General features: G+C 40.7%; 1 protein-coding gene across 1 annotated transcript in view; it reads right to left on the bottom strand.

Moving 5' to 3' along the window:
- ST18 (ST18 C2H2C-type zinc finger transcription factor) overlaps window positions 1-23607 on the bottom strand; it is a 155884-nt gene extending 132277 nt beyond the window's left edge. Inside the window, exon 1 of the mRNA XM_066625063.1 lies at window positions 23434-23607. Within this exon, the coding sequence (XP_066481160.1) occupies window positions 23434-23607 (174 nt within the window). The remainder of the gene's footprint in view (window positions 1-23433) is intronic.
- Between the last annotated feature and the right edge of the window lie 3329 nt (window positions 23608-26936).

Below are 26936 nucleotides of genomic sequence, written 5' to 3'. Positions count from 1 at the left end.
CTAACAGTTCAAGGCAGTTTCCTAGCACTTGCTTCATGGTCTCCTTATGGAAGCTCCATGCCTAGGTGTTTGACATGATCATTGCAATATTTAAAAAACTGATTCCAGGGCAGTTCCCTCAGTGTTTGAAGTGGTATGCTAGAACTAGACAACTGGGTACTTGAATGTTTTGATGTGTCAACATTTCAAGACAGCACTGGAACTCACTGCTTCCAGGCTTACTCCCAATTTAATATGCATTTTTTTCCCCTATAATGTTGTCAGTCCTGATCTCTGCCACCATGTCATGTCAAACCATTAAACCAGCAATCGCCTTCACTTCACAAATCAGGCACCATGTCAAGAAAATATGCATACAATTGCAAGTGAGGCTCTACACTATTTTGGCATCCTTTTGTCCTCATGATGATGGACCAACTGCTCATCTGGCAAGCGTAGCATTACTTAACCATTGACTGAAACAAAGATAATGTCTACCAATCTTTGTAAAGAGCTTTATTGTTATATGAACGAAAGAACCCAAATGACAGCATTTTCATGATCCATTAGCACTTCAACTGACAGGACAATCCTATGCACGTCTACTCAGAAGTAAGTTCCCTTGCGTTCAATGGGGCTTACTCCCAGGAAAATGCGTATAGGATTGCAGTCCTTCTTGTCACCCACCAGGTACTTTTTCTGAACAACCCCTTAGAAATGAACAGGAGTTGCACAAATGCCAGGCATCTCAATGGAACATAAATAGATGTTATAGCATTATATTAAAACTTTAATAACTTTTAGCATTTGTGCATTACATATCCTTCCCATTCAATAAATGTTACAGAAAAATTTTGAGTCTGGCCCTGTGGCCATGTAACTACTCACTCCCAACAAACTACTGAAGAATAAGTCTGGTAAGGATTGCAGAATTGACATCTGCAAATATTTATATTTCACATTTTTATACCACCCTTCCACCAAGGACCTCAGGGTGGTGTACATGGTTCCTTCCCTCCTTTTGTCTTCACAACAACCCTGTGAAGTAGGTGAGGATGAGAGATAGTGACTGGTCCAAGGTCACCCAGGAACCTTTTCACCCAAGAAGCTTCAGTATATTACTGATCGGAAACAAAATTATTTGAAAGTTGTGGCTCACATTTCCCCCCCCCCCAACCACTACAATGCAAAAATTAGACAACAGTTTTCTTATTCTGCACACTGTTAAAACTGGAGATACCTCTAGAATAAACCTTATGGGATAAGGATTCCTATATGCTCAGTCAAAAGTAATTCTCTTGTAAGCTGTTCCTCCTCACTGGGGACAGTGAATAATAGCTTTCTTTAGATGATCATTCTTAGAATGATAGAACAAGGCAATTTGGAGCAGAATCTCAAAACATTTTTATAGTTAAGGCTATCACAAGTGACAGAAATGATCCCAACTGATGCTAAAAATGAAACCCACAATCACTTGATCAACATGAAAAAGTGCATGAATTACATTCTCTTTAATAACCCAAACAACCTATCCATCCATCCTTTTAAAAAAAAATTCAAGCCTTCTCCATGTTGTCCACAGGTTTTTGAGGGTGTCCTCAAAACATTCAGTAATCATAATTAGAAAACTCCATTGGGAGCCAAACAGGTGTGTGTGGTGTTCTCTTAAACAGCCTTTTTAGATTAATAGCCTTTTTTTTTTACGCAACTACCATTCCAGACTTCTTTTCGGGGGCCACACCTGAAAGTGAAAGTGAATTATCAATGACATTTTTTAAAAGAATCAGTGGTTTAACACTAATTTCTAATCAGATCCTACAGAAAGGAACAGCTCGCATGGCAGCTGTACTTTTCCCAGGGTTAATTACCTTTCACTGCTCTCTACTAATGAGTCAGCTGTTCCTGTCATCACACAACTACACTGTGTTCATCTGTAGCTCTAAGCTGTGGACAAACACAGGAGCTGCAGCCTTGTTTACATATTGGTGATGTTTGTTGTGCAATGGCTTTACAAAGAAAAAGTAGCCCAAACCTTTTCATTTTTATGGAAATATCTGTGCAACATGCGTTTTTCAATGACAAAGGCATGGGCCAAAAAAAAAAGCACTCTGTCTACAAGGCAAATTATCTCCTCTGGTTTTACCACTAGTTTATACATTGCAAAATTCAATCGTTTTTCAATTATTTGGAATCTCCAACTGGTTTTTTTTTTATGCCACAACATCTACTGGCACATAAAAGTATAAGAATGTCATTACCTTTGGCTTGTGCAGCAGCAGTTACAGCAATATTGTACTTAAAACAGTTCAAAAACATTTATGTCGTTAATAGGAGCCCTATATAAGTGAACAAAAGTGGAATCCTGAATATTAGAAAGCACAACTACAGCGGAAGGCCCTACTCCTAACTTCCGTGCCTGCACTTGATCTACTGCAGGGAGTACAGGTCTGACCTCTTTATCCACGGGTACAGAACCCATGGATTTAACTCATCACAGGTTTCTAGTCTGTGGTAGAGGGCTGGACCTGAACTCCTGGATGTGACTGGATGTGTTCCCTCTATGGGCCTCAGAATGCCGAAGAACAAGTCTGGTCATGTCCAGAGGTCATATTGGACCAGGCCCGAAGTTTAGCTTATCTGCAGGTTTCAGTATCTGTGGGAGGTCTGGGAATGGATTTCCCACAGACACTGAGGTTCAACTGTATATGCTTTTGGAGAAGGGCTGATAAATTAATGCAGGTTGTGAATGGGCCTACTACTGCAGTTCTGATTCTCCTTCCCCATGTATTCATGAAAGCTATGTTTTGTTGGCTTGTCATAGGTTCTGGAAGCCTTGTACTGAGATCCGATGGTGTGTTGTTCTATACCCTACTCAAGCCAAGAGAGTCAGGCAACAGCTCCTTCTTCTCCTACCCTCCCCACCCCTAGTGAAGGCATGTTCTAGATGTTTTGTGATGACACAGGGGTCTCTGGCAGTGCTCCCATTTGTAGAGGAGATGCTGAGTGCAACAGTGGCTAACTCTGCAAGTCTCTTGGCTAACTTGGTCCATTGCTGCCAGTAGTACTGAGAAGTTTAGGGGTCAGTCCAGTTAAGTAGACCTATGATCAGCATGGGCCCTTGGGCCAGTTCCTGACCTGGCGCACCCCTGACGCCACTCTTGCTATTCACACACAATGTTTAACACATTTTTGTATGAATAATTGTACATGTATTAATTCTGAAAACCAACGTGCAGATTTGGACCCCTTGAAAATGCAGGCCACATGTACTGCTATAAGCACATTGAACATAATGTGTGAGTATCTATATGTGTCAAGGAATCAATAATAACATGCACACTGTGCACATATGAATATTGAACATGACATGTGAATAGGGCTAGAATCCTGCTTGGAACACATCAAGTTATGTTGCCCTGCACTGCACAGAGGCTTCTTATGAGTCAGGGCTCAGCAAGACTGAAGCCTAGACCCTATTTAAGTTCCAGTGGGAGTCCTGGAATGTGTGAATCAACAATAAACCATTCCCTAGGTTCCTTGAGGAATCAGAGCAAACTTTTGAGGGGTAGGAACCAGTGACGGCAGTAGGGTTGGTGTCACCCAGTGCGGGATGGGGGAAGGGCAGTAATGGGGGCAGGTGGAAAAGGAGCAGGGAAGAGGCAAAATGAAGCAGGGGAAGAGTGGTGCCAGTCAGAATAGTGTCTATAGTCTCTTCCTGATGCAGACACCTGGCCAGGAAACAAATAGCTGCTATTCACTTATAGCATTATGTCTGTAGAGTTGCACTTGGGGACATATTGTTGCAGCAAGGACAAAGCACGTCCAGTGTCAGGTAACCCACAAGGATTGGGGGACAGAGAGATTCACTGCAGCATCTCAGTGTACTCTGCAGTGTATTTATTTTTTTCATTTTTCACATTTTTATACCGCCCTTCCTCCAAAGAGCTCAGGGGTTCACCCAGGAAGCTTTGTGGCTGAGGGGGGATTTGAATCTGGATCTTCCAGGTCTAAGTCCACCTCCCAAATCACTAGACCATCCTGGCTCTCCCATCCTTCCTAATGAAATACTTTTTGAAGATTAATACTAAAAAGCAGTATATAAATATTTTAAATAAGAATGAGTGCCTTTGAGCAATGTGTAACCCATATGTAATGATACTTATATTGAAGCACACCCAAGAGAGGAAGTGTGGCTTCCAGGCCAGTGTCCATGCTACAAATGTCTTTTTGCTTCATGCATAACTGTGGGTGGTGTGGTGGCTGTTTGAACATTATGCTCAAAGGATAAAAGTAGATGTGTAAGATTTGTGTACCTGATTCTCATGCTCTGTTGTATTTGCAAAGGAGACCCATGGAAAGATGCACTGATGCTGGACATATGTAGAGCTTATAGATTTCACTTGGGATGAAATGTTCACTTTCCGTAGTTGACATTACACTAACTGCACAATAAGTGGATTTATGTGTGACTCACTCATCCATTTTTCTCAATTTGATTGTAATGTCCAAAGCCATTCTTTGAGACTCACTGCTGGAGCAATGGACATTATGATCAATGGCCACTATACTACATGCTCACACAGGGCCGCTTAAGAAGGGTTATTGTTTTCTCAGCCTGTTCATCATCTTGGTTAGGGGAACTAGAATGAAATGAAAGCATTCTAAAGGGAACTACAAATATGCTAACATAACTAACAGCCCGGTCCAATGGGCTTGTAGCACTGGTGGAACATGCATTCTGACAGCGCCACCTGCTTTCTGGCTGCTGCAAAAGTGATTCTGGCATATACAAAGCAGCATGCTTCCCAAGCGCCAGTGGGAAGGCCAGAGACTTCCCATGTGCAGTACCAGACCACTGGACACCTGCCAGAGCAGGTAAGCCAACACGGGAGGCAGGAGTAGGTTAAATATAGAGGTGGTGAAACTGGGCATGGAGAGGGAGTAACAGGAGCAGGGAAGTTGCGGGAGGTGTGGATCTGGTGGCGATGATGCATTCCAGATCCTATCTCATCTGACAGCAGCCTCACCCTTTCTCTCCTTGGACTTGCACCAGCAAAATCACTGGTGCAGGTCTTTTGAGGCCCATTGAGGAATGGGAGACTTATGGAAGGGTAAGGGGATTTAAATCCCCTTCTGAAGCTTCCTGATCTGCCCCCTCCGCCCACTGGATACAGCACACACCTTTTTTTTTTGGGGGGGGGGAGGAAGGATAGGATTGGGCTGTCTGTATGATGCAAACCTGTAGATTTATTAGTTGCTTACTACTACTACTACTACTACTACTACTACTACTACTACTACTACTACTATTCACAAAAGAAGCTTCTCCAAAAAAAGAAGTTCACAAAGTGGTTTCCAGAGAGAAGCAAATAAATAAATGGTTCCCTGTTCCCAAAGGACTCACAGAAGAAACACCACAACCGCTACTGGGAAAGGCACCATGTTGGCGTGAAGAGGGACAATTGCTTCCCTTGCTAAATATAAGAGGATACCACTTTAAAGGTGCCTCTTTGAACAGTTTGCCAGAGACCAGTATACTTCTAGTACGAAGTAACTCCCCCACAGATTAGTGGGCTTGGGCAAACCTGAGAATGGTATATACAAGGACCATACCCTCATGCGGGGGAAAAAGAAGCAGCCCTAATGCATACCTGTGTCAGACATATGCTACGTACAAGGATAACTTGATGCAATACTGTATGTAGAAGCCTTTTAGTCTTATGCCGCCTTTTGGAAGCATCCCAAGGAGTTGCAGCAGCAAACTGCTTTGGTAGTGGACGATTAAGTATCATATATCTTCAGTAATTCAGGTAGCCTCTTTGGAAAACAATTGATAGTTAACAAACCCAATATCAAATCACTAGCTATCCATATGTAAAGTTAAAACAAGCTATTGACATCTTTTGAAGTCATACTGGTACTTTCTAGGATTATTGATGATGGTGATGATGATGATTTTGACAGTCTGGTGGTGAAGGGGGTCTGGGAACATATTGGGCAATTCATTGGGAGTCTGTAACCATAAAAACATTAAGAACTCCTGGCCTGGCCTGGCCTGGCCTACCTGTTCAGGCATCATGCCCAAAAACAAACATGGAAAACTGACCTAATTGCTAGGGTCAGCACAGTCAAGAGGTAGGGTTTTGATAAGCAGCCTAATTACTGCTACCTTCAGGGCAGCAGGAACAGATCCCTTTTGGCCAACATTTGCCAGCCTCAATCAGCATATTATTTGCTCAAAAGTACAAGGGTCAAGCAGGCCTATAGTGGTGTCGAACTTACCAAGGCCCACATCCTCAGCAGCAATCAGCTAAAATTGATCCAAGCAACTGTAATCAATGGCATGTACGCTGACTTCTGGTAAGAACCCTGATACAACATAGCATCCAAGTCAGAACAGATGTGAGCAACAATATCTGCAAAATGCTGAGCAAATTGGTCACAGTGCACTAGAGATTGTTCTACAGATTCACCAACTGACAGCTGCAACAACCTCTTGACAATGAACAAGCTGGAACAGACTGATATTTAATTATATCTTGCCCTACTTGCTTCTCAGTATTTGGGAAAACGCTTGAAAGAAGTACCTTGTTCATTCTCTTCTCTGTTACCTGTTAATTATCATTCAAGGTGCTCTCTTGAGCCTTAGAAAACCCTAAATGGCTTGAAAACTGTGTGCTTCACAACTTCTTCTCTCATCAAGGCTGGCTTCCTGATTCTGCACTCTATATATTAAATGAGAAAAGAGAGTTGATAGGGAGAAGCAGTGGCTGCCTCCCAGCATTGGATTTCTGCCATTCTGGAAGATGGATGAAGTTCAGACTTTTTTCTGGAAATAGTGTATAAGCCCAGGCCCTAGGAAAGGGGGGTAAAGCGGGTAATTTGACCCAGGGTCAAAAAGGGGGCCCAGGAACCAATGGAGGGAGCCCAGAAATTTCCTGGAATATTACATTTTCCTATCTACTTAGACTTGTAACCCATACAGGATGTTGGGGACACTACCACGAGCTTGCGGCTGCAACTACTGCAGCTCCTGGCAAGCCATATATGCTGGACCAAGGAATGCATACCTGACACACAGTGTCAAATCTGGGAGGAAACCGACTTGGGAGGAAACTGACTTGGGAGGAAAATTCCTTCCAGATTTGACACAGTGTCAAATCTGGGAGGAAACTGACTTGCTACAATAACTCCTTGGCTTGTGGATCTGCCTACCAATGAAGGAGTGTATAGGAGCCCAGGGACCCAGCTGCAGGACTACAGCTGCTGCAGAAACAAGTTTTGGCACGTGCAGGACACTTTTCATTCTAGTGTGAGCCTAAATATGATGGTGCAAGGGATTTACCCTGGCCTAAGGGCGCCTCTGGATTGTGCCCTAACTCTTTCTACGTCACACATACATCAACTGTACAAGAGGTCAGATGAGAAAATGAGGTTTGGAGTTTGAGGCAGTGTGCATGAGCCCTCTCCCCTTAGAGCCCCTCTCCCCATGTGTAATTTAACATACAGTCATTAGTGCTCAGTACAAAACACTACCATGCAGCTCAGTCATTGTACATAAACATACTGATGTTATACATGGTATCCATCACTTTGGCGAACTGCAAGTCTAAAAGAACATACAGGTTGGTCCCCAGCATCCAAGGGGTTTGGTTCTCAGAACCCCCGCAGATGCCAAAAACAGCAGATAATGAAATCCACAGTCTGATCTGTTTACTGAGGCTTGCGACCTCCCCTGGCCTCCGAATGCCTGCCAGAGACTTCTGGCACACACTTCTGGTTTTCACAAAAACCAGAAATGCCTATCAGAAGGCTCTGGCAGGCATTTGGAGGTGCAGGGAGGCTGTGTACACTGTGCAGCCTTCCCACAACTCAGAAGACCTCCCAGACATGACACTCTGTTGTGTCTGTTCAGAAGCCACGGTGGGTCAAACATGCAGGTTCTGAATCCACAGATAAAGAGGACCCATTGAACTGAAAACTCTATATGGTTCAGTCTCACCGTTCCATTGCTCTCGTTTCTTCCTTTCTAACTTTCCAACTACCCAGTTGGAATAATGCTTTGCCTTCCTCGTCAAATGCTTATATAACCTCAAACACTGTTTCCTCCCACCTTCAACATTATTCCTTCCCTCACTGGGTCCCACCACTTCTTCCTCCTTCCTGTGCAATAATGCTCAAAACCATCTCAGTAGCCCTTCAACTGATGCATGCACAGGTGCATTCAATGTGCCTTTTCTTAATTCTGTTTTCAGAATTTTGAAATACACAAAATCCATGATTGGCCTGTCCGTGGACCACAGTTTAACCATCTCTGTCTCAAGATGTGGTATATGCATACTGTAATTAGTTACAACAAAATTTATTTGAATGAGTCTTTATCCCAATAAGAGTTATCCCAAAGCTGCATTATGTTTGCTGAGCTATTAAAAATGAATATTCTAATGTAAACACCAGGAGATGTATTTCTGGGTGCTCAAGAGAGAAAAAAAATGTATATTGACTCACAGCTGGCAGCTTCTTTATGTCTATCAGTGATCCGACACTTGCTATGCAGTACAGCATGTGGGTTTATTGGGGCTTAAAGTCCACAACTGAACACAACTTTGCGTTTACGCAAAAGAACTAATGATGTTCTGTTAGTATTGCAACTTTATCTTCTGGGCAGGGCTCCTAGGTCGTTGTACAACTTGTGACCTACCAAATCAAATGCATTCCATCAACCATGCAGTGGCAGACCTGCCATTAAGTGAAAGGGGCAAATGCCCCAGGTGTGGAGCTTCACGCTCCTCTAGGACCACGGGGAAGCCTCACTGAGGCTCCCAATGCAGTCGGAAACTGTGTTTCCAGTTTGTCAGAAGCACAGTTTAAGAGTGCAGGGAAGTCTCAGGAGGCTTTTCCGGTGTGTCCTGGAATCGCACAAGACACTGGAACTTTGTGGTGAGTGGGGGGAGGGGTGGATTCATGATTGCATATTAAGTTATGAGAAATGGCTATTGTCATTTACTCTGTTTCCAAGATTACAACCATTAAGAGTTTATAAAAATGATAAACTTTCTTCATCCCAGTATTTTTCTGCCTCTGGCTGTAATGATTGAAACACAGTACTTCTGTGGCTCAAACCAGACATGATCCCAAATGTGTACTTGCAGTTTCCCCCCCCCCCTTAAAATAGCTTTTATGTGTGGTGGGGAGAGTGATTAGAGATTGGGTCACAGTGCAAGGAGAGAGGGAATGAAACCAATGTTCATGTTACCATGGCTCTGATGAAGACACAAACTTCCAAAGTTACTCCAAGCCCCAGGAAGGGTTGAAGATGGTAACACAACTAAATGTGAATGAATCTGCTTGTTAAATTTGGTTTGACTCTTGATACCATGTGCTAGCCAAACATCAGGAGTATTTGCGATTATCTGGTTTGCAAACACCTGTTTGTATGACCTTTGACAGAAAATACAAGGGAGTTACGTGGGAAGACCTACACTTATACCACTGGTGACTTCCATCCCAGTTATCAGACATGCTAAGGGCCAACTACAAATTACAAGTATTTATACAGATGGTCCTTATATTTTCCACTAGGATAGATTGATCAAGACTAAGCAGGAAATGTGACTCATGTAGAGCAGCAAGTTCTGGGGAGTCACCAATAGATTTGGAGTGTCCTTCACCCTGAGTCTGCTGCCACCCCCCTTTAGCCAGATGAAGGTAGGCTCACTCTGATCTGCTTCCTGTTTTCTAAAAGTGAGCAGGAAGCAGATTGGAAGGTGGTGGACTGCTTCCCTACCTCCTTACAATTCATTCCTTCCTCAAGCAGTACCTTTAAGAAGTACACACACATACACACACACACACCCATACAGAAGGTGATGATCTACTTCCCTACCCACATAACTCACTCCTTCCTTATATAGTCTGTTTAAACAAAACATGAAGTTCAAGACGTTCTGGGAGTGTGCTGCCTGGTGGTGGGTTGGTGGTGGTGTCAGTGGGTTCTTAGCAGATCAGGTAGGAAATCAAATTGGGCTGTTCCTGCATGAACCCAAACAGTTCACCTTCTTGAGGCATATGTAGAGGTGGAGGACATCTAGATTGGGAATGTGGTCAGGAAATGGGCTAATGCTATCATTTCCCATTCAGTGGTCATTCAGAGGTAACCGTGCATACCGGGTCTTATCCCCCCTTCCTGGTCCGGATCCACTCCCAGAAGGCTCTTCAGACATGCCAGCTAAAGAGGGTCTGAGGAGACCCATTGGGGATCAGGCAGCCTATGGAGAGGTAAGGAAACATTTTCTGTTCTTACCTCTCCTGGGCTGTCTGGTCCCTGGTCAGCTCATAGCATTAAGCACATGTTCCAACAACAATGCATGCTCTGGGCTAGCCCTGGATAAGATTAGGCCATCAGTTACTCCACACCCGATGGCTTCTAGAATCTAACTGTGGAATAGCACAAAAAGTGACATTTCTTGTATATATTGTTGGTCCTCATTCCTCCTTTAATCATGGGCCTTCTTTAGTAGCACCTACATATTTGTAGCCATGCACCATTTTTGGAGAAACAGATATGCAACAATGATATCTAGGAAGGAATAGTGTCTTCATGCATGTACAAAATGCCTTCCCCTTACCATTGACAACCTGTTCCCACACACTCAACTTGAAGAAACAGAGCTTCTTTTCAGAAGACAAGGCTACAATGCAAGCTTAAGCCTTAGCTCTTTCCTTCTAAAAGTGAAGCACTCGTCGTGTCCCATCCCCCCCCCGATATTTTGACAGCATTCTGAGAACACAGCTCAAAAGTTTTTACAGCATTTATAGCAGTGATCCTATTCCATCACTAAGGCTACATCAATAATAATACTCTGTGCCTGACAAACAATTCAATGCACCTGCTACAGCCTCTCCCCACTGAGAAAAGTCCAATTTACAAACTCTGTCCTCTGCTTTTTCTAAGCAGCATGTGTTTCCAATTTTCTCTCAAAATCTCTCAAAACACTGGAAGTAAACATTTAGGTGATACAGAGGTATAATGACATGAGATGTCATCACAGGATGGAGTAGCAAAAGGTTAGAAAGTGAGCCCTCTAATCTGACAACCATATAGAAAAGAGAGCAGGAGATGATAAACATATTATCATCACAAAAGAAAAATGTACCACACAAAACAATAAAAAGGATTAGAGTAATTACATCATATGCTTATATTGTATCATTTAAAAAGGCATGGGAAAGTTATTTCAATTTCATACTTCTTTTATATATTCTTGGCCTATTGGGGGGGGGAAATATGCTATTGATTCTGATCTAAGACTAGTTTTTATATGATGTTCAGTGTCTGTTTGGATATAGTGCTGTCATTTCTACACTTATTTCTAGTCCAAGAACATACTGGTGGTGGTTGTAGAAGGAATTGGACAGGAGGGTCTCTGATGATGGTACTGTCTTCTCTCCTTGTATAAAAAATAATGAAAGGAACTTAAACCATACCTTTACTATACCTCCCTCAAAGTCTCCTCAAAGTTCTACAGATCTTTAGAATCACATGCATGCTTCCCATAGGCTGTACTGGATCAATGTTCAGCATATGATGTCTACAACAGTAAATATCTACCCATCTTTCTATACCACACTTCCTAGATAAGAGACAGGAACAGATATATTCTGTATTAGTTTAAATTTTTTAGTAAATGAGCAACAGGGTGGACCATAAAGCCAACTGAGGTGTTACCATAGGTGGTGGACTGGTTGGGGGAACCTGCCCTGGTCTGCTCACCCTCTTCCACGGCACCTCTTATTCCTGTTTCCTGAAGGTTCAAAAACTACAAGAGGATTAGAGTAGATGAGGAAGCATGAAAAGGAGAGTTGTGGGACAGACAATCAGACACACTAGGGCCTACCACGCTCTTCTTCTACTATTTTCCTCTTTGTTTTTGCATGAGTAGTGGGAGGAACTGAAGCACCATCAGCAAAGAGGAAGCAGTATTTGTTGCACCCTCCCATATACTGGGATTTTGAGCTGCCCCTAAACAGCAGTTTGCACTTGCCTTTTCAAAATCTACTTATCTCATAAAGTAATGCTTCATTTCTGGACTATTTCCATTCCTATTCCAGTGGAAGAAAATTGCAACTATTCTTGTCTGCTTTACCCATTGGTTGAGATAGAGCACAAGTGCAGATCTTGCGCTCCCTTGTAGTAAGTAAAAGATGGTGGAGAATTGTGCCTAGCCAAAGAACACTTTTCCAGTTATTTCTGCACAGGAGGAAGGAGTAGCTACACTGTTTGCACTGTTCCTTTCAAGCACCTTGGCAGATACAGCAGTCAGCTACTACTGGAATCTCGACAATTAATTTAGTACTGATCACGGTTCCGTCTGAACTGTAGAGCTGTAGAAGTGCACCCAGTGACAAGAGTGGTAAAATGCCAGTGCAAACACAGTGGGTTTTATGACCACATTCCCCAAATTTAGTTGTTCCTAACATTTCATCCTTAACTGTGAAGGGCATTGTCAATGACTAAAAATGCTACCTAAAACAGACTTACAGTGCAATCCTAACTTGCTCTGGAACAGGCAGGTTGGCCAGCCTGTGATGTATCCTGCATACGTTTCAGGCTGGCTGTGGCCCAGCCCGAGGTAAGGGGAAGTAATTCCCCTTATCCTGGGTACAGCTGCTGCAGCCCCAATGGAGCTACTCAGATCTGCACCACCTAAAGAGGTGACGCAAATCTGAGCAGCCTGATCCATAACTGCTGGATCCTGTCCCCGCTCCCCACCTGCTCGTCCACAGACCTGCCCTCCCTCCCCCACCCTGGAACACCTCCTCCCCGCTCCCCCATGTCCCCCAGACCACTGTGCCGGCCGAGCTAAGCTGTGTATACTCACCTTTCTCCATCAGCACAGAGGCTGGATTTAGCCTCTGCGGGCTGGTGCACAGACATGTGCTGGCCTAGCTGGCATCCAAGGAAGCGCAAACATGCGTCACAGCACGTTTGCGACCCTCCCAGACCGGCACAAGAGACTTGTGCCAGCTGAGTGCACCTTTCGAATTGAGCTATTAGGGTCTTTTTGGACTTTGGCTGGGGAAATTTGTTTCAGGCCTACTATTTGTTGTGTTTGAGGCTTATACATCTTTGCTCCTGCTAGTTTCAGTTTTAGGTAGTATTTTTAGTCCTTCATAGTTAATGCCCTTCATAGTTAAGGGGAAAATGTTAGGAACAACTAAATTTTAAGGTAGTCATAAAATTCATAGGAAGATCTATACATTTGATTAAGAAAATATTGTCCTTTGACCTTCAAAAGTCCCCTTGAAACCTGCCCCAGTCTGTGATTTTAGCTGATGGTGCTTTCATCTTTTGCAACTTCATTCTGACTTCCTTCTGCAGCTCAGAATTAGAAATATAGCTCTGAAGTACAAATATATTCATTCATTCAGATGGCAACTGGTGACATTGGATTGGATACCCCTACAATTTACTTACCATTACATTGGAACCTGACTATAGATATGATTCTTGGAATTTTACAGGGGGGTAGGGTGAGAATACTTGAGATCATGAGTAAAAATGTTACAAGTTAGTATTTGGAGAAGTACAATAGATTGCAACAAGTGGCTTTGGTTTCACTTGTACAGTAGTGTTTACAGCAACAAAGTTTTGTGTAGGAAATTCATATCATAAGTAGTTTCAAAACTATTTGTTTAACAGTTGTGGAGAGAGACCAGGTATTTGTGTTACTGAAACTGCAGTAAGGCATGCCTCAGCAGAGCTAATCGAGGGAAAAGGTGTTTTCTTGGAAAGATAACAAGCAGAAAAGATTTGACTAAAAAGTATGAGGTGTTTTGAGGATGCAAAGTTTTCTCAATGAATTATGAACCAGAAAACAATCTGTTCAAATTCAGTTCACAATTCATCGCCGAAGGATACAAGAACTATATTTGCCTTCAACACTAAGTATGAACTATTTTTTAACTGTTTTTCACACATGTGATTAACAAGAGGAATGAGGGGTCATATTATATATGCACAGTCAAAAACTCTTTTCCGAAGTTCCTTCCATTTAATCACATTTCCAATATGTTTAAGAATTTCAGTTCTATGGAAACAACCCTAAAGAATGCCTTAAGATTTTTGATTGTCCATAAGAATATGCATTTCTAAAATGAAAAGAAGTTTCTGGACTCTGTACTAAGTCTACTACTTGGAATAGAACTTGTTATAGTTCCATAGAGATGCCTTCAGAAACAGTTTCTTCCTGGTGAGTGATCTTGTCCCTGCCATAAAGTTTGCAAGGAACTTAACGACATGACTGGCCCGCATTGATTCAAGAATGTCTGTACTATTCACTGCTAGGAACATAGAGTGGGGCATGGAATCCCAAGAATCTGAGGGATCAAGGGCCCAATCCTATCCAAATTTCCTGCACTAGTGCAGCCGCAACGCAACCCTAAGGTAAGGGAACGTTTGATTCCTTACCTTGAGGAGGCCTATGTGATTGCCTCTCCACCACAGGATGCAGCACATGCCCCATGGGCACAGCTGCCTCGGTGCTAGAAAATAGGATAGGATTGATTAATGCATGCACAGCAGACAGAAATACTTTGTTTTGTGACAGACAAGGTGCCAATTCTGTCTTATCTGTGGGGCTATCCTATGGTGCTATCCTCTGGGCTAAAGCTTATATTTTCCAATCTATGTAGCTGTAAAGGGACCCATCCTTTCACAACCTCCTCCTTTGCACCAAAGTAAGCACTGGGGGGGGGGGGAGGGAACAATTAGGCAGTACACACTATCTATAGCCCAGTCCTCTCCATGTATGAAAAAGCTCCCTGCCACTGCAGGATATCAAAGTCTCCAATCTGCTACCATCCAACTTGTGATAGAAGTGAAAATGTTTTACCAGTTTGTTGCTTGAACATTAACAAATGCCCAACTACTTTTATAACGGGTTTCTGATTATAGTGTGACATAGTTTCTCTTTTTCTCTGATCAATATCATAGTCTGAGCAATACTAACAAGAAAAAGAACACTGTCTCAGCTCATGCTTGAAGCTGCCTGTCATAAGAACATAAGAACAGCCCCACTGGTTCAGGCCACAGGCCCATCTAGTCCAGCTTCCTGTATCTCATAGTGGCCCACCAAATGCCTCAGGGAGCACACATGACCTGCATCCTGGTGCCCTCCTTTGCATCTGGTATTCTGATGTAGCCTATTTCTAAAATCAGGAGTTTGCCCATACACATCATGTCTTGTATGGATTTTTCCTTCAGAAACTTGTCCAATCCCCTTTTAAAGGCATCTAGGCCAGATGCCATCACCACATGCTGTGGCAAGGAGTTCCACAGACAAACTACACGCTGAGTAAAGAAATATTTTCTTTTGTCTGTCCTAACCCGCCCAACACTCAATTTTAGAGGATGTCCCCTGGTTCTGGTGTTGTGTGAGAAGGTAAAGAGCATCACTCTATCCACTCTGTCTATCTCCTGCATAATTTTGTATGTCTCAATCATGTCTCCCCTCATGCACCTCTTTTCTAGGCTGAAGAGGCCCAAACACTGTAGCCTTTCCTCATAAGGAAGGTGACCAGCCCCGTAATCATTTTAGTCACTCTCTTTTGTACCTTTTCCATTTCCACTATATCCTTTTTGTGATGTGGTGACCAGAACTGGACACAATACTCCAGGTGTGGCCTTACCATAGATTTGTACAACAGCATTATAATATTAGCCGTTTTGTTCTCAATACCTTTTTTAATTATCTCAAGCATAGAATTGGCTTTCTTTACTGCCACCGCATATTGGGTTGACACTTTCATCGAGCTGTCCACCACCACCCCAAGATCCTTCTCCTGATCTGTCACAGACAGCTCAGAACCCATTAGCCCAGTGGTTCTCACACATTTAGCACCAGGACCCACTTTTTTGAATGAGAATCTGTCACAGCCCACCGGAAGTGATGTCATGACCGAAAGTGACATCATCAAGCAGGAAAATTTTTAACAATGCTACCCACACTTACCCAGGAGTAAGCCCCATTTACTAACATTGTTAAAAGAATATACACAGTAGTTTGTTAAAAGTACAGATCTGTAACATTTTCCCAAATGCAGTCACAAACCATCAAGTCTAATATATTAAAAATAAAATATTGAAATGAATAGGGACCCACCTGAAATTGGCTCATGATCCACCTAATAGGTCCCGACCCACTGTTTGAGAAACACTGCATTAGCCTATATGTGAAGTTTTGATTTTTTGCCCCAAGTGCATGACTTTACATGTCCACCCAAGAGGCCACAATCTGAAGCTAGCTGGTTACCATTATGGGCCAGGGTAGGAATTTTTGGCTCTACTATTGACTGACTGGGCAGTCTGGGACTGACTGGGATCTTTTTTGCCTACTCCAGGCTGTCCTGGTGTGGGGGTCAGCAAGGGAGTCACAGGAAGGTGCTGGAGTCATTGTAGGCCAATGCAACTATTGCATGTGAACTTCACTGGGTGAGGAAAGCTACCTCAGCCATGAACTGATCAGGCTGGAATCTCTCATCCTTGAATTCCTCTATCAGGAATAATAGTGACCTGTGACTGTTGAGGATCCATATACTATAACTGTCAGTCCTTCCTCATGTGGATGTTCCATGTGCATTTTAGAGCCCTGGGTCTGGTGGAAAAAATTCAAAGCACTTTGCACATTAAGAGTGCTAGAAATGGTACATAGCAACATTTCCCCATACAAAATGGGTAGTTATACACAACCATTTACCAAGCAGAAACATATGGTGGCATGCATACAGCTTGTAGCACCCACTTCCATGGCGAGAGAGGTTTAACATGTCCCCACACTGGAAAAGAAATCTGGGGAAACAAGACAGTGAATTGTTTCCCTGTGTGGCCATGTGCTCACTGTGGCAAGTTATTGTTTAGTAACTTGTGTAATCCTCTACAAAAATGCATTTGCCACAACAAACCAAGCATGATAAAAATATGCCTTTCAGTGGGTTATGTCTTTCTCTGCCTGGATGCTGGGGTTTGCACACTCCCACACCCAAAACACATGCACACAAATCTACCTTTTAAAAATGGCTTCTAGTTACTTCATGCATTTCAATTCCTAAAACGATCCTTCATAATTTCCAAAAGAAAGACAAGCAGTTCAAATAACTATATGAAAGGGCTGGGGGGAAGGGAGTCTTGGTTTCTTGAGTTTCAACAGATGTCATACTTAATTGGTTGTGAAATAAACCAGAGCTACATTCAGCCGGTTTCCCTAGTTTCAGCTGTGCAGACACTTGAAACATGTGCATTCACCTCCTGTTTCCCCATAAAGGACTGTGTGGTGTGAGAATCAAACTTCCCAAAAGCTGCAAAGTCGTACGCATGTTGTGTGTATCCCTTTCTGTATATTAATTGAACAGAAGGCAAAGTTTTAACTTTTGATACAGTGAGACTATAACAAAGCAGGTCTGAATTATGGCTTCCTGACTTCAAAAAAACTCCAGGTTGTCACCATTGGTCCCTTAATACTTCTACAGTCCAATGCTATGCACATATTCCACAAGTATGTCCTACTATTTTCAACTGCTCAGGTATGTGTTCATAGAACTACAACTTGAAGAATCCAATTCTAGGCATGTCTACTCAGAAGTAAGTCCCGTTATAGTAAATGGAGCTTACACCCTAGTAACAGTGGATAGAATTGTAGCCTGAGATACTCAAAATTTAACACATGTAGCATTCAGGGTAGCTCTTCACCCATTTTTCAGTGTTCACCTATGTTTCAGGATATTCAGATGGAGTCAAATCATTTTAGTATCATCAAAATGTGATCCTCCACCAAGTCTTTTTTGTACGTATGACATACAATGCATACATTGGATGACACTTGGCAAATAAGGCATGTATCCAGCACTTCCGAAGAGCATACAACAACAAAGATAAGATGCTAAAATTTGTGAAGTGCCGGGACTAGGGCTCAGAATGAAAGGCCTCCAGATATTCCCAGTGAAATACCACTACTGCTAATGCAAAATACACAATCAGTTGTCCCTATCAGAAAGAGTTTGATCTGCTAAAGCCTGCTAAAGCCCATACAGAGTTTTCTGCAGAACCCTACCAAATAATAATCATCAGCATTTTTATAGTGCTTTTGAATGTTGAAGGTACTTGGCGCAATTAGCTTGCAGTTCTTACAACATCCATGTAAGGTAGGTAGGTTAGTATTATGATTCCCATGTTGTAAATGTCGTGGTGATGGTGGAGGTAGTCAGGATAGCTTACCTAAAGCCATCTCATAAGCTCATGGCAGAAAGAAGATTTGAACAGGCCAGTTCTTCATTTGCAACTCAGCCTTTTAACCACTTTGCGGCAGCAAAATGTGCTACATATACAGGCAAGGTCAAATCTGTTTTATTCACCTGTGACAACCAAACTGAGCAATATTTGTTCTTTTAGTTTAGACATGGAACCCAGGTCCCAAGAGTGAGAGGGAAGAGCTTTAATCCCTAGAAAAAATTCAAATTCCCTAACTGCATGATAGAATAAACTGAAGTCAGAATTAAAAAACCAAAAAAACAAAGCCAATAGTCAGAAAAAATATACTTTCTTTACTTTTCAGTCCAGGATCTCTAATGTTGAGGGATTTTTAACAGGTCTGACTTTCGGCAGATGACCTCTCTTGTTTGTTCATACGTGTTTTCCAAAATATAAAAGTGAAATACAGTCCCAAGGGCACTGTACTTGAAAGGTTATGAGAGTTAGAGATTTTAACCATGCCTGCCAAATCAGCAGATGGCTTGTGATTATAATTATATGCATCAATAAAACGAATAATCTTACAAAATTTGAATTTCTACTAAAGTAAGGGATTTAATAAGCAGATGCAACAGAATGCATTTTCTTTAACCCTTTTAGCAAAGAGTGCTGGTTCACATGCAGTGCAGATAAATCTCTGCTCAAATAAGTTGACCACAAACTTAAATGTTATGTACTTTTCCTCCTCCATGACCACATGAGTGGTCTTTTGATGAATACACATTTAGCTTTCACTCAGGAAAGAATATATCTATGGCTGTCTTGTGATGTTTGTTTCTTAATATGGAAAAAAGGCATTTGTACAAAATCTAAAGAAAAAGTGCCAATTTTTAGTGCATATCCTAATCACTCAAATGTTTTTCTAAATTTCATCCAGGAAGGGTTGCGCAGTTCTAAGTAGCTTGCTCTCTGTACTGGATGATCATAATATTGATGAGCGTAATATTGATGATCATAATATATATATTAACCCTTTCTTTTTTTGACACTGGACATGTTGGTTCATGCCCATGTAGATGAAACACACTCTAATACCAATTTGTTGCTAAAGTTACTACCAAACTTGCAGTGCAATTCTACATGTGTCTTCTTAAAAGTAAGCCCCATATTCAGTGGGGCTTATTTCCAGAAAGGTGTGTATAGGATTGCAACCTTAGTTCTGTAACAAGAGCTTGGGTATAGATATTTATATTAGATTCATGATGCAGTTAGGGATACATCTTATATATAATCAATATTGCAGTTAGAGTCTGCATAGTTGTTGAGAGTTGAGAGTAAGCCCCCATTTTGTTCAGTGGGGACTTGCTTCTGTCTAAACATGTTAAAGATCAGGCTGCAAGAGACAAATGCAAAAGAGCACATTAAGTTTAAATTGCTTGGCTATTTTTGTGAGCACAAAATACATTATTTAGAAAAAAAAAGAGCAATTTTGTTTGCAAATGGATTTATATCTTCATACTATAATTAAGGGACAAGAAAATGTCATTGAAGAACAATTTTGTTCAGCTTTGTGAAAACATAGTCTCATTTGGAGATAAGTTCCATCTACATGTTTGATTGTATTTGGACATTGTAAATATCAGTTAGTTACTACAGATGCACTTTTGGAAAATGCAAAATATTTTATTCAGTACTCCATATCTAGCGTTAGTATGGTGAACAGTCCTCTATATCATGTAAACCCTTCTTAGTGTAGGGATTATTAGTGTAGGGATTATTAACCTGATAGTCCATAACAGTGCCTTTGGAGCCATGACCATTTTGTTCTGCCAATCTGGCTGCTTCACACTTTGTGTGCGTGTGTGTTTCTTGTTGCGTTTTGAGAAAAAGTTGAAAATTGGTATTGAGATAGCTTTTGAAGACTGACAGCCCAATCCTATCCACACTTTCCTGAGAGTGAGCCCCATTGACTCTAATGGGACTTACTTCTGAGTAGACATGCATAGGATTGGGCTGTCAATACCCTTTTTCAAAATCGTTAAATGGCAAGGAAAATAACCTTAATAAAACTGCTTAGTATTGCACAGTTACAAATCCCATCCCAGATGAACTCAAGTTAGGCAAGCATTCCTGAGAAACCTACAGGAATGCTTCACTGCGCAGACTTGACTGGTTGCATTATTTAAAAGAGTTTGCCTAGAAGGACAAAAGTTGAGCAGGTGCATTGCTGTTTGGCCCTTGGATCACTTTTGCATTTCCAAAATTTTTACCAAATTTACCAATTGTTGCAATACCAATAATTTATAATAAAAATACTGGGAAAAAGTTAATTATTAACAATAAACTTCTGACAGACATATAAGCCAATTTTAGATCATGGTTAACTAACTACAAAATATTTTTGAGTGAAGTTATTCAAATTCAGTCTGCTTAGTTCAGTTCTTCCAACTGAGTGCTTCTTGGGGAGTAATCTATAAACCCTGTTTATACATACATAGAGACAGCAGCCTCACGACAAAAAGCTGCTCTTGGTTTACACAATCAGATGACAGCACAGAGTAGTAGGTCTCTATCTGCTGTGCTTAATATTTAGTACATTATGTGTTGTACCACACAGGTAACTGAGAGTGTCTCAACCTGGAAGATACCTGTCTTTAAAGATACCTGCTCTTTAAAAGGATTTTTTTGAGAAAAATTTAAGAAGGCCCTGGCAACTTTGGACTTCTGAAATTAAAAAGTGGGAAAACTTCTGAAATTAAAAAGTGTAAAACAGGACTATATCCTGTGCTGGATATAGTCAAAGCAATAGTAAGCACATAGTGTTCAAGATAGGAACCAAGTTGTACAGTGATGTCAGCTAGTACTTACTAACTGTTTAACAAAGATGAGACTTTTACCTTGCCATGGAACTTTTAGAGTTGTTTGCTGTACCCGCCCCCCCCCGAGTTAAGGTGAAAAATAATGGTGGGTTTTAGCCACTTATGCAAGAAGTGCTTACCTCCCTTTGGATTACAGACATGCTTATGAAAAATAAGTAGCAAAAGAACTTTATTATATTTTTGTGAGAGATCCTAGATTATGGCTACAATCCGATGCGCATTTCCATAGGAGTAAGTTCCGTTAAGTTATATTACTATACCATGAAAGTATAACAAAATCCACTTTCACAAATCTAAACATAGTCATTACATGACTTCCAGGACTAGGCAGAGAACTTACAGGCATGTGGACTTAATAGATGTAAGTTGCCTTGATTATAACGCTGCCTAAGGTGCAAAAGTGCTATGAAAGTTTCCAATGAAGTATTGAAGCTGTAGGTTAAAAACTCCAGCTCACAGGGAGAGATGAATTAGAGCCCAATCCTATGCATGTCTACACAGAAATAAGTCCCATTATAGTCAATAGGACTTACTCCCAGTTGTGGGGACAGGATTGCAGCCTTATACACATCACTTGAGTAAGTTTAATTCCAGCTGAAATGTCATGATTCTTCCTTCTTACTGCATTAAGTATGGCTCACTAGATATTATTATAGTACTTTTCTTCTTGCAAAGCTAACAGTTGTATTCTATGTTTTATGGCATTAAACAAACATGCATGTTACTGGGATACAAACACCCAAGAACATATGGTAAAATCATAATTACCAACTTGAGCTCATTCACACCCTTCTCATTCAGCTATCCAAGCAGAAGAAATTGAAGGTGTAAAGGACAGTTGTAGATGAATAACCTGATACTTTCCCATGTACAGATCACTAATCATGTTACTAACACCGTTAACGATTTAACTTTTTTTGTTTACAGTCTACAGCAAAACTAAACTCACTGAGACCCAAAGAAAGTGGTCTGGTACAAATGCCGCACAAACAAAAATAGTGTCTTTTTTCGGGGGGTGGGGGGGGTCTGTTACTTGTCAGTTATCTAGGTTCAATTTACTTTGGAACACAGATTCAGACCATAATAAAGTAGCTGAAAGTAAGTTCTGTTGAAATCAGAGAAACTTGCGTCTAAGATGAAGTTCTGTGACTTGACTCAGTGAAGTAAAAAAAGTTTCCATTAAGTGATCTGATTATCCTAGCGCACATTTATAAATCAGATTCACAAGCATGTCTCCCAAAACCAACTCAATTATAGTAGAAAGATCATGTAATGTGGTAATACAAAAGTAAATTTGCCAATCTATAGATTTTAACTGTATATCAAAGAGAAATATGATCATCTTATCACTTTTATCAACACAATTTATCAATTTAGCATAAAAAACAGATTCCCCTAAGTATTTTGTAACTATAACTTGCAGTTTAATGCTGTCCCGTATCCCTGTGCATAGAAAGGGAAAATCAACAGTCAACATTTCAGGTACACAAGCAAGACTTTCTTACAACTTCCTGTTGCCCTGTTGTTGTTGCTGTTGTTGTTTTTCAAAATGGAAACAGGAAAAAGTATATGAAAGAGATTCTTTGATCAACTAAACTTCACCATTATTAATGCACATTAAAATAACACATACACAGCCAAGCAAATAAGTTTAGCAGCTATTTTTTCCTTCTATAATTTTTTCATAAACAGTTACTGGCATAATGATTGTTAATCAACACATCCTCACATCTTTTATTTTCAGTAAAAGCGAGTGGACAAATGGGGGGGGGGGAGAAACACTATGATTTAATACTATGGCTTCTGCCTGAAAATCCAAAATGATAAAAAGCTTCTTTTCTGTACACATGGTTCTAAATGCCATGCCATTTATTCAAGTGAATAAGCATCTGGCAAGTAGACTGAAATCTGAAATTAATACACAGTGATTTCTATGATGCATCTTTAAAAAATTTTTGGTTCTGCATCAAGCTAGAAAAAAGGGGTTCCTGAAAAGTTGAAAATATCAATCTGGGGGCAGTGCTGATTGTATTGAGACATGTACTGAGACATGACAAAGAATGCATTTGTCCCCACCACATCCTCTTAAGGCACAGCAACATTAAGTTCACTGAACATCCCATTCTTCTTTACTTTAGACATTCAAAACTTTTCTAAGATTAACACAGAGAGGAAAAGGCACTGATTCCAAAGATGCTTCCCCTTTTCTGAACTGGCACAAAAGCAATCCCTTCATTATGACCTACTTGTCCAAAACGGACTTTCAAGCCTATGGTTAGGCTAAGATTTGCTCTACTTTTTCCCTAGGGCATAATTGTCAGACTGACTTACCGTGTGCCTTTTAGCCTTTGTTCTGCCTCTCGCGCTGACATCAGGGAAGCAGTGATGTAGAATAAAGCAGGGGTGGGCTAGGTTAGTCCAGTGTTTGTGTCGTTGTGTGGTGTGCAGGGACACTCTGTGATACTCTAGTGAGCTGCTAAGCTTTTTTTGTAGGCTTTGTGTCATTTACTTAACGACCAATCTCATTAGCTGCCAGGGTACAATGGGCTGATGCATTTTCTATGTACATACTCTACACAGTGACCCTCAAGGTTGCCGAAGGTCTATTTAATCAGTCAGATGCTGAATATATTTGCAATAAATCACTAAAAAAAAAAATGAGACCACAGAGGTATCTCATGAGGCTTTAATATTTCTTGCGAGTTTGAGGGGAAGAGGCAGCAGATTTAAACACAAACAATAGGGCAGGATGGAATGGGACATTCAAAAAGGTTTGCACTGGTGACCTTTAATAATTGCAATAACTCTGGAGACCTCTGTGTGTTCCTACATTTGATTTTTATTTTATCAATCCAGTTCATGCTTCAGTATAATCACATTATCACAATTGCAAGCCCTTTAAACAACAGCAAAACAACAAGATGAGCACACTTTTGCAGGTTGGCAAAGCTACCTTTTCTCCCTCTCCCCCCCCCCCAGGCAACCTTAGAGTTGGCACCCATGTGTTTCTGCCCTCTCTTCAGTTACAAGGCATAAACCCTTTTAACTCCTATGAAAAATGAAATGCTGAAAAGCCCTCTGAATGACGACAGCTGTCCATAAGTATCAGGAAGAGTTCTATTGTCCAACTTGTCCCTGGATAAAATGAATACTTTACAGCAGAGGCTGTTCAGCTTGGCTAAAGAGTATGGGGAGAAGGGGAGGAGGTCACTGGAGATTTCGCACACTAATTTAATCTGGGAAAAGGACAGGCACTGCATCTCACTTGAACAGACTGGCGGCAATCTGGGCTCTCACAGAACTATCTCCTTTTGCCTGTGCTCTATTTATTCCTTATCTCTGTTTACCAACCGCTAGGTCCCTTTCATTCACACCACGAGGCCGTTCTCCTACTATCAGTCAGCAGCTGACACTGTGGAAGAGCCTCAAAGGCAAAAAAAGGGATCAAAACTAAACCAAAGCTGTATAAACAATACAGCAGTAGAAGTAAATGCATAAATCCTAATTCTTAACCCAACCCACAGGGTGCGAACAGAACCTTTATAGTAAATCCAGCAAACCCACCACAGTGAGCTATGGGCTACAGAGGAAACAGGGAAAGCCAAATATCATTCATGAAATCATCATCTCAGGCAGAAGCACTCACAAATGCACACATTTTCCATGCTCAACATGGCATGCATTATAATTGCTCTAGTGTCTAAACTTTATCACTCAGTGCTTTCATTAGTAAGTAATGATAGTTACATTTACCTAGTTGTGTGGGGTGAATAAGCAAGAAAAGTTAAAGAAAAGCAGGCAGTGCTTTGGAGATTTCAAAGTTTGGATAAGTTTCCATTCAATGCTGAATTTGAACACAGGTCAGTGGGAAGATGGATAGGCAGGCAGGCGTTTTTATAAACCATAATTCTTATTTAAATCACTATGGTATATACTGTGTTATCTGTCAACATAATTCTCAAATATATTTATTTTAACTTATTACCCAACAGCTATATTATTAGCAAGCAAGGTCAACTGACTGAAATCTATAACTCCTGTAAAACTTATTTATATAATACATGCAGAAGGAAAAAAAAACAAAAACAGAAGGAACTGAACCTCACTCTTATCTGAAAAAAATGTAAATGAGTAAGATATATATGCCATTGCTGGCTTTCAGATTCTGGATGACCTCTACTCCTTAAATTTGAATTGTGTATAGTGAGCATTATAAACAGTAAAAAAATACATCACTTTGAATGGCTAAATTCAAAACTCACAGTCTCCTCTAGGTATACTAATAGTAGAGAGAATGAGAACAAAAATTTCTTTCCATGACTGACATCAAACTTCCAAAGTTACATTCAACCAAGTTATGACCCAAGTAAATGTAAGTTTACTCTGAAGCCACAGGCAGTTACATGTAGAGAAAGAACTATAGTTTTATAATTATAATGATATTTTAAACATGGAAATAGTAGTTCAGATCATTAAAAACATGTTAGATACATTTTCAGGATTGTTGGAAAAATAGTGACAAAAATATTGTTCGTTATCAAAGATGATCTATCATGCCAAATTTCAGTTTTGATTTCCACCTATATGTATTACGAGCAATGAAGTCTTTACTACTTGGATCCTTTTTTCCAAATGAATTAATGAATTAAATTTATCCTTTCACCAGCTGCTAGGCAGCAGATGGAACCATTTCTGAAGCCTTGTTGAATTCAATCCATAAAACTCATTTCCTAGGATTAGCAGTCCAAAGTTTCTTTTAATGTTTATATACCGCTTGGGATTTTAAATTTCATGATGCTAAACTTTCAGCTTAATAATTCTTTTCCCTCATCAATTTCATATCAAACAAACTTGAGAGAAATGCTATCCCTTGCCTTGTAACAAACCATGGTAGGTCACATAAGGACAACATTTCATTTTCTAGAGCAATCAGGTAAACCAAAGTGGGGGTTTGTTGTTTACATTACACTAGTGCCATAGAAACCATTTATCATGCAGTCAAACATTAATTCCAGCTGGTAGGTTTGCAGGTTACAGGTAACTTTAGTTAAAAAATCAACTTACAAAAAAGCCTATCTGTAGTCATTCTGTGTAGTCAGATGCTAGAGTACAAACCTCTTTTACAGTCCTAAACAAATGCAACATTGCACAAAGTTACTTTAACAGTTGTAAGTTGCTATGCACGCAACCTACATAGCCTACTTTGCAATATTTGGGGTAGTTGTGGGTGAGTTGTGGAGTATTTGTGGCTATAATGGGATTTTTGAAGCTCTTCACTATATGATATTAACATTCAAAATATTATTTCAGTAGGTACTTTTGCAAGCCAAAGTGAAATTTATTTAGGAATGCTGAAACATTGAAGTCGCGGCTTCAAACGCTAACAGTGTCTGCAGCAAGTTTGCTGCTTGCAAACTTTTTGGAAACAAACCATTTTGCAATGAGAAAGGAACCATGGACAGCTCCAGGTCCCTTTGCTTGCATCTGAGCCTTTTCAGCACCAATCATTCAGAAGTCAAATGATATTAAGTGGTATTTGTAATGAAAAGCAACTCCCCCCACCCACCCAAACACAGACTTTTACAACACTAAACTAGAAAGTGGCACAAAGTTTCAACTCTTTGTTAACAGCAGTAGAAAATCATGAACATTATATTGGAAGTGTAAAGAAAGATCTGCATGAACTCAAAAGCCTTGGGAATAGAGTGTTGTTTTTTTTAAAAAAGTAAATAAGTACTTTTTTTAAAAAAAGACAGTGCATAGAGGTTCTGTACAAGAATTATTTCCACTAATTTGGTACATGAAATCTATATTAATCTAATAATAAAATAAGC

This window comes from Tiliqua scincoides, chromosome 4, assembly GCF_035046505.1.
Source record: "Tiliqua scincoides isolate rTilSci1 chromosome 4, rTilSci1.hap2, whole genome shotgun sequence".
Classification (NCBI taxonomy): domain Eukaryota; kingdom Metazoa; phylum Chordata; class Lepidosauria; order Squamata; family Scincidae; genus Tiliqua; species Tiliqua scincoides.
Note: the sequence above shows the minus strand (reverse complement) of the source record. Positions and strands in the feature narration are given on the sequence as shown.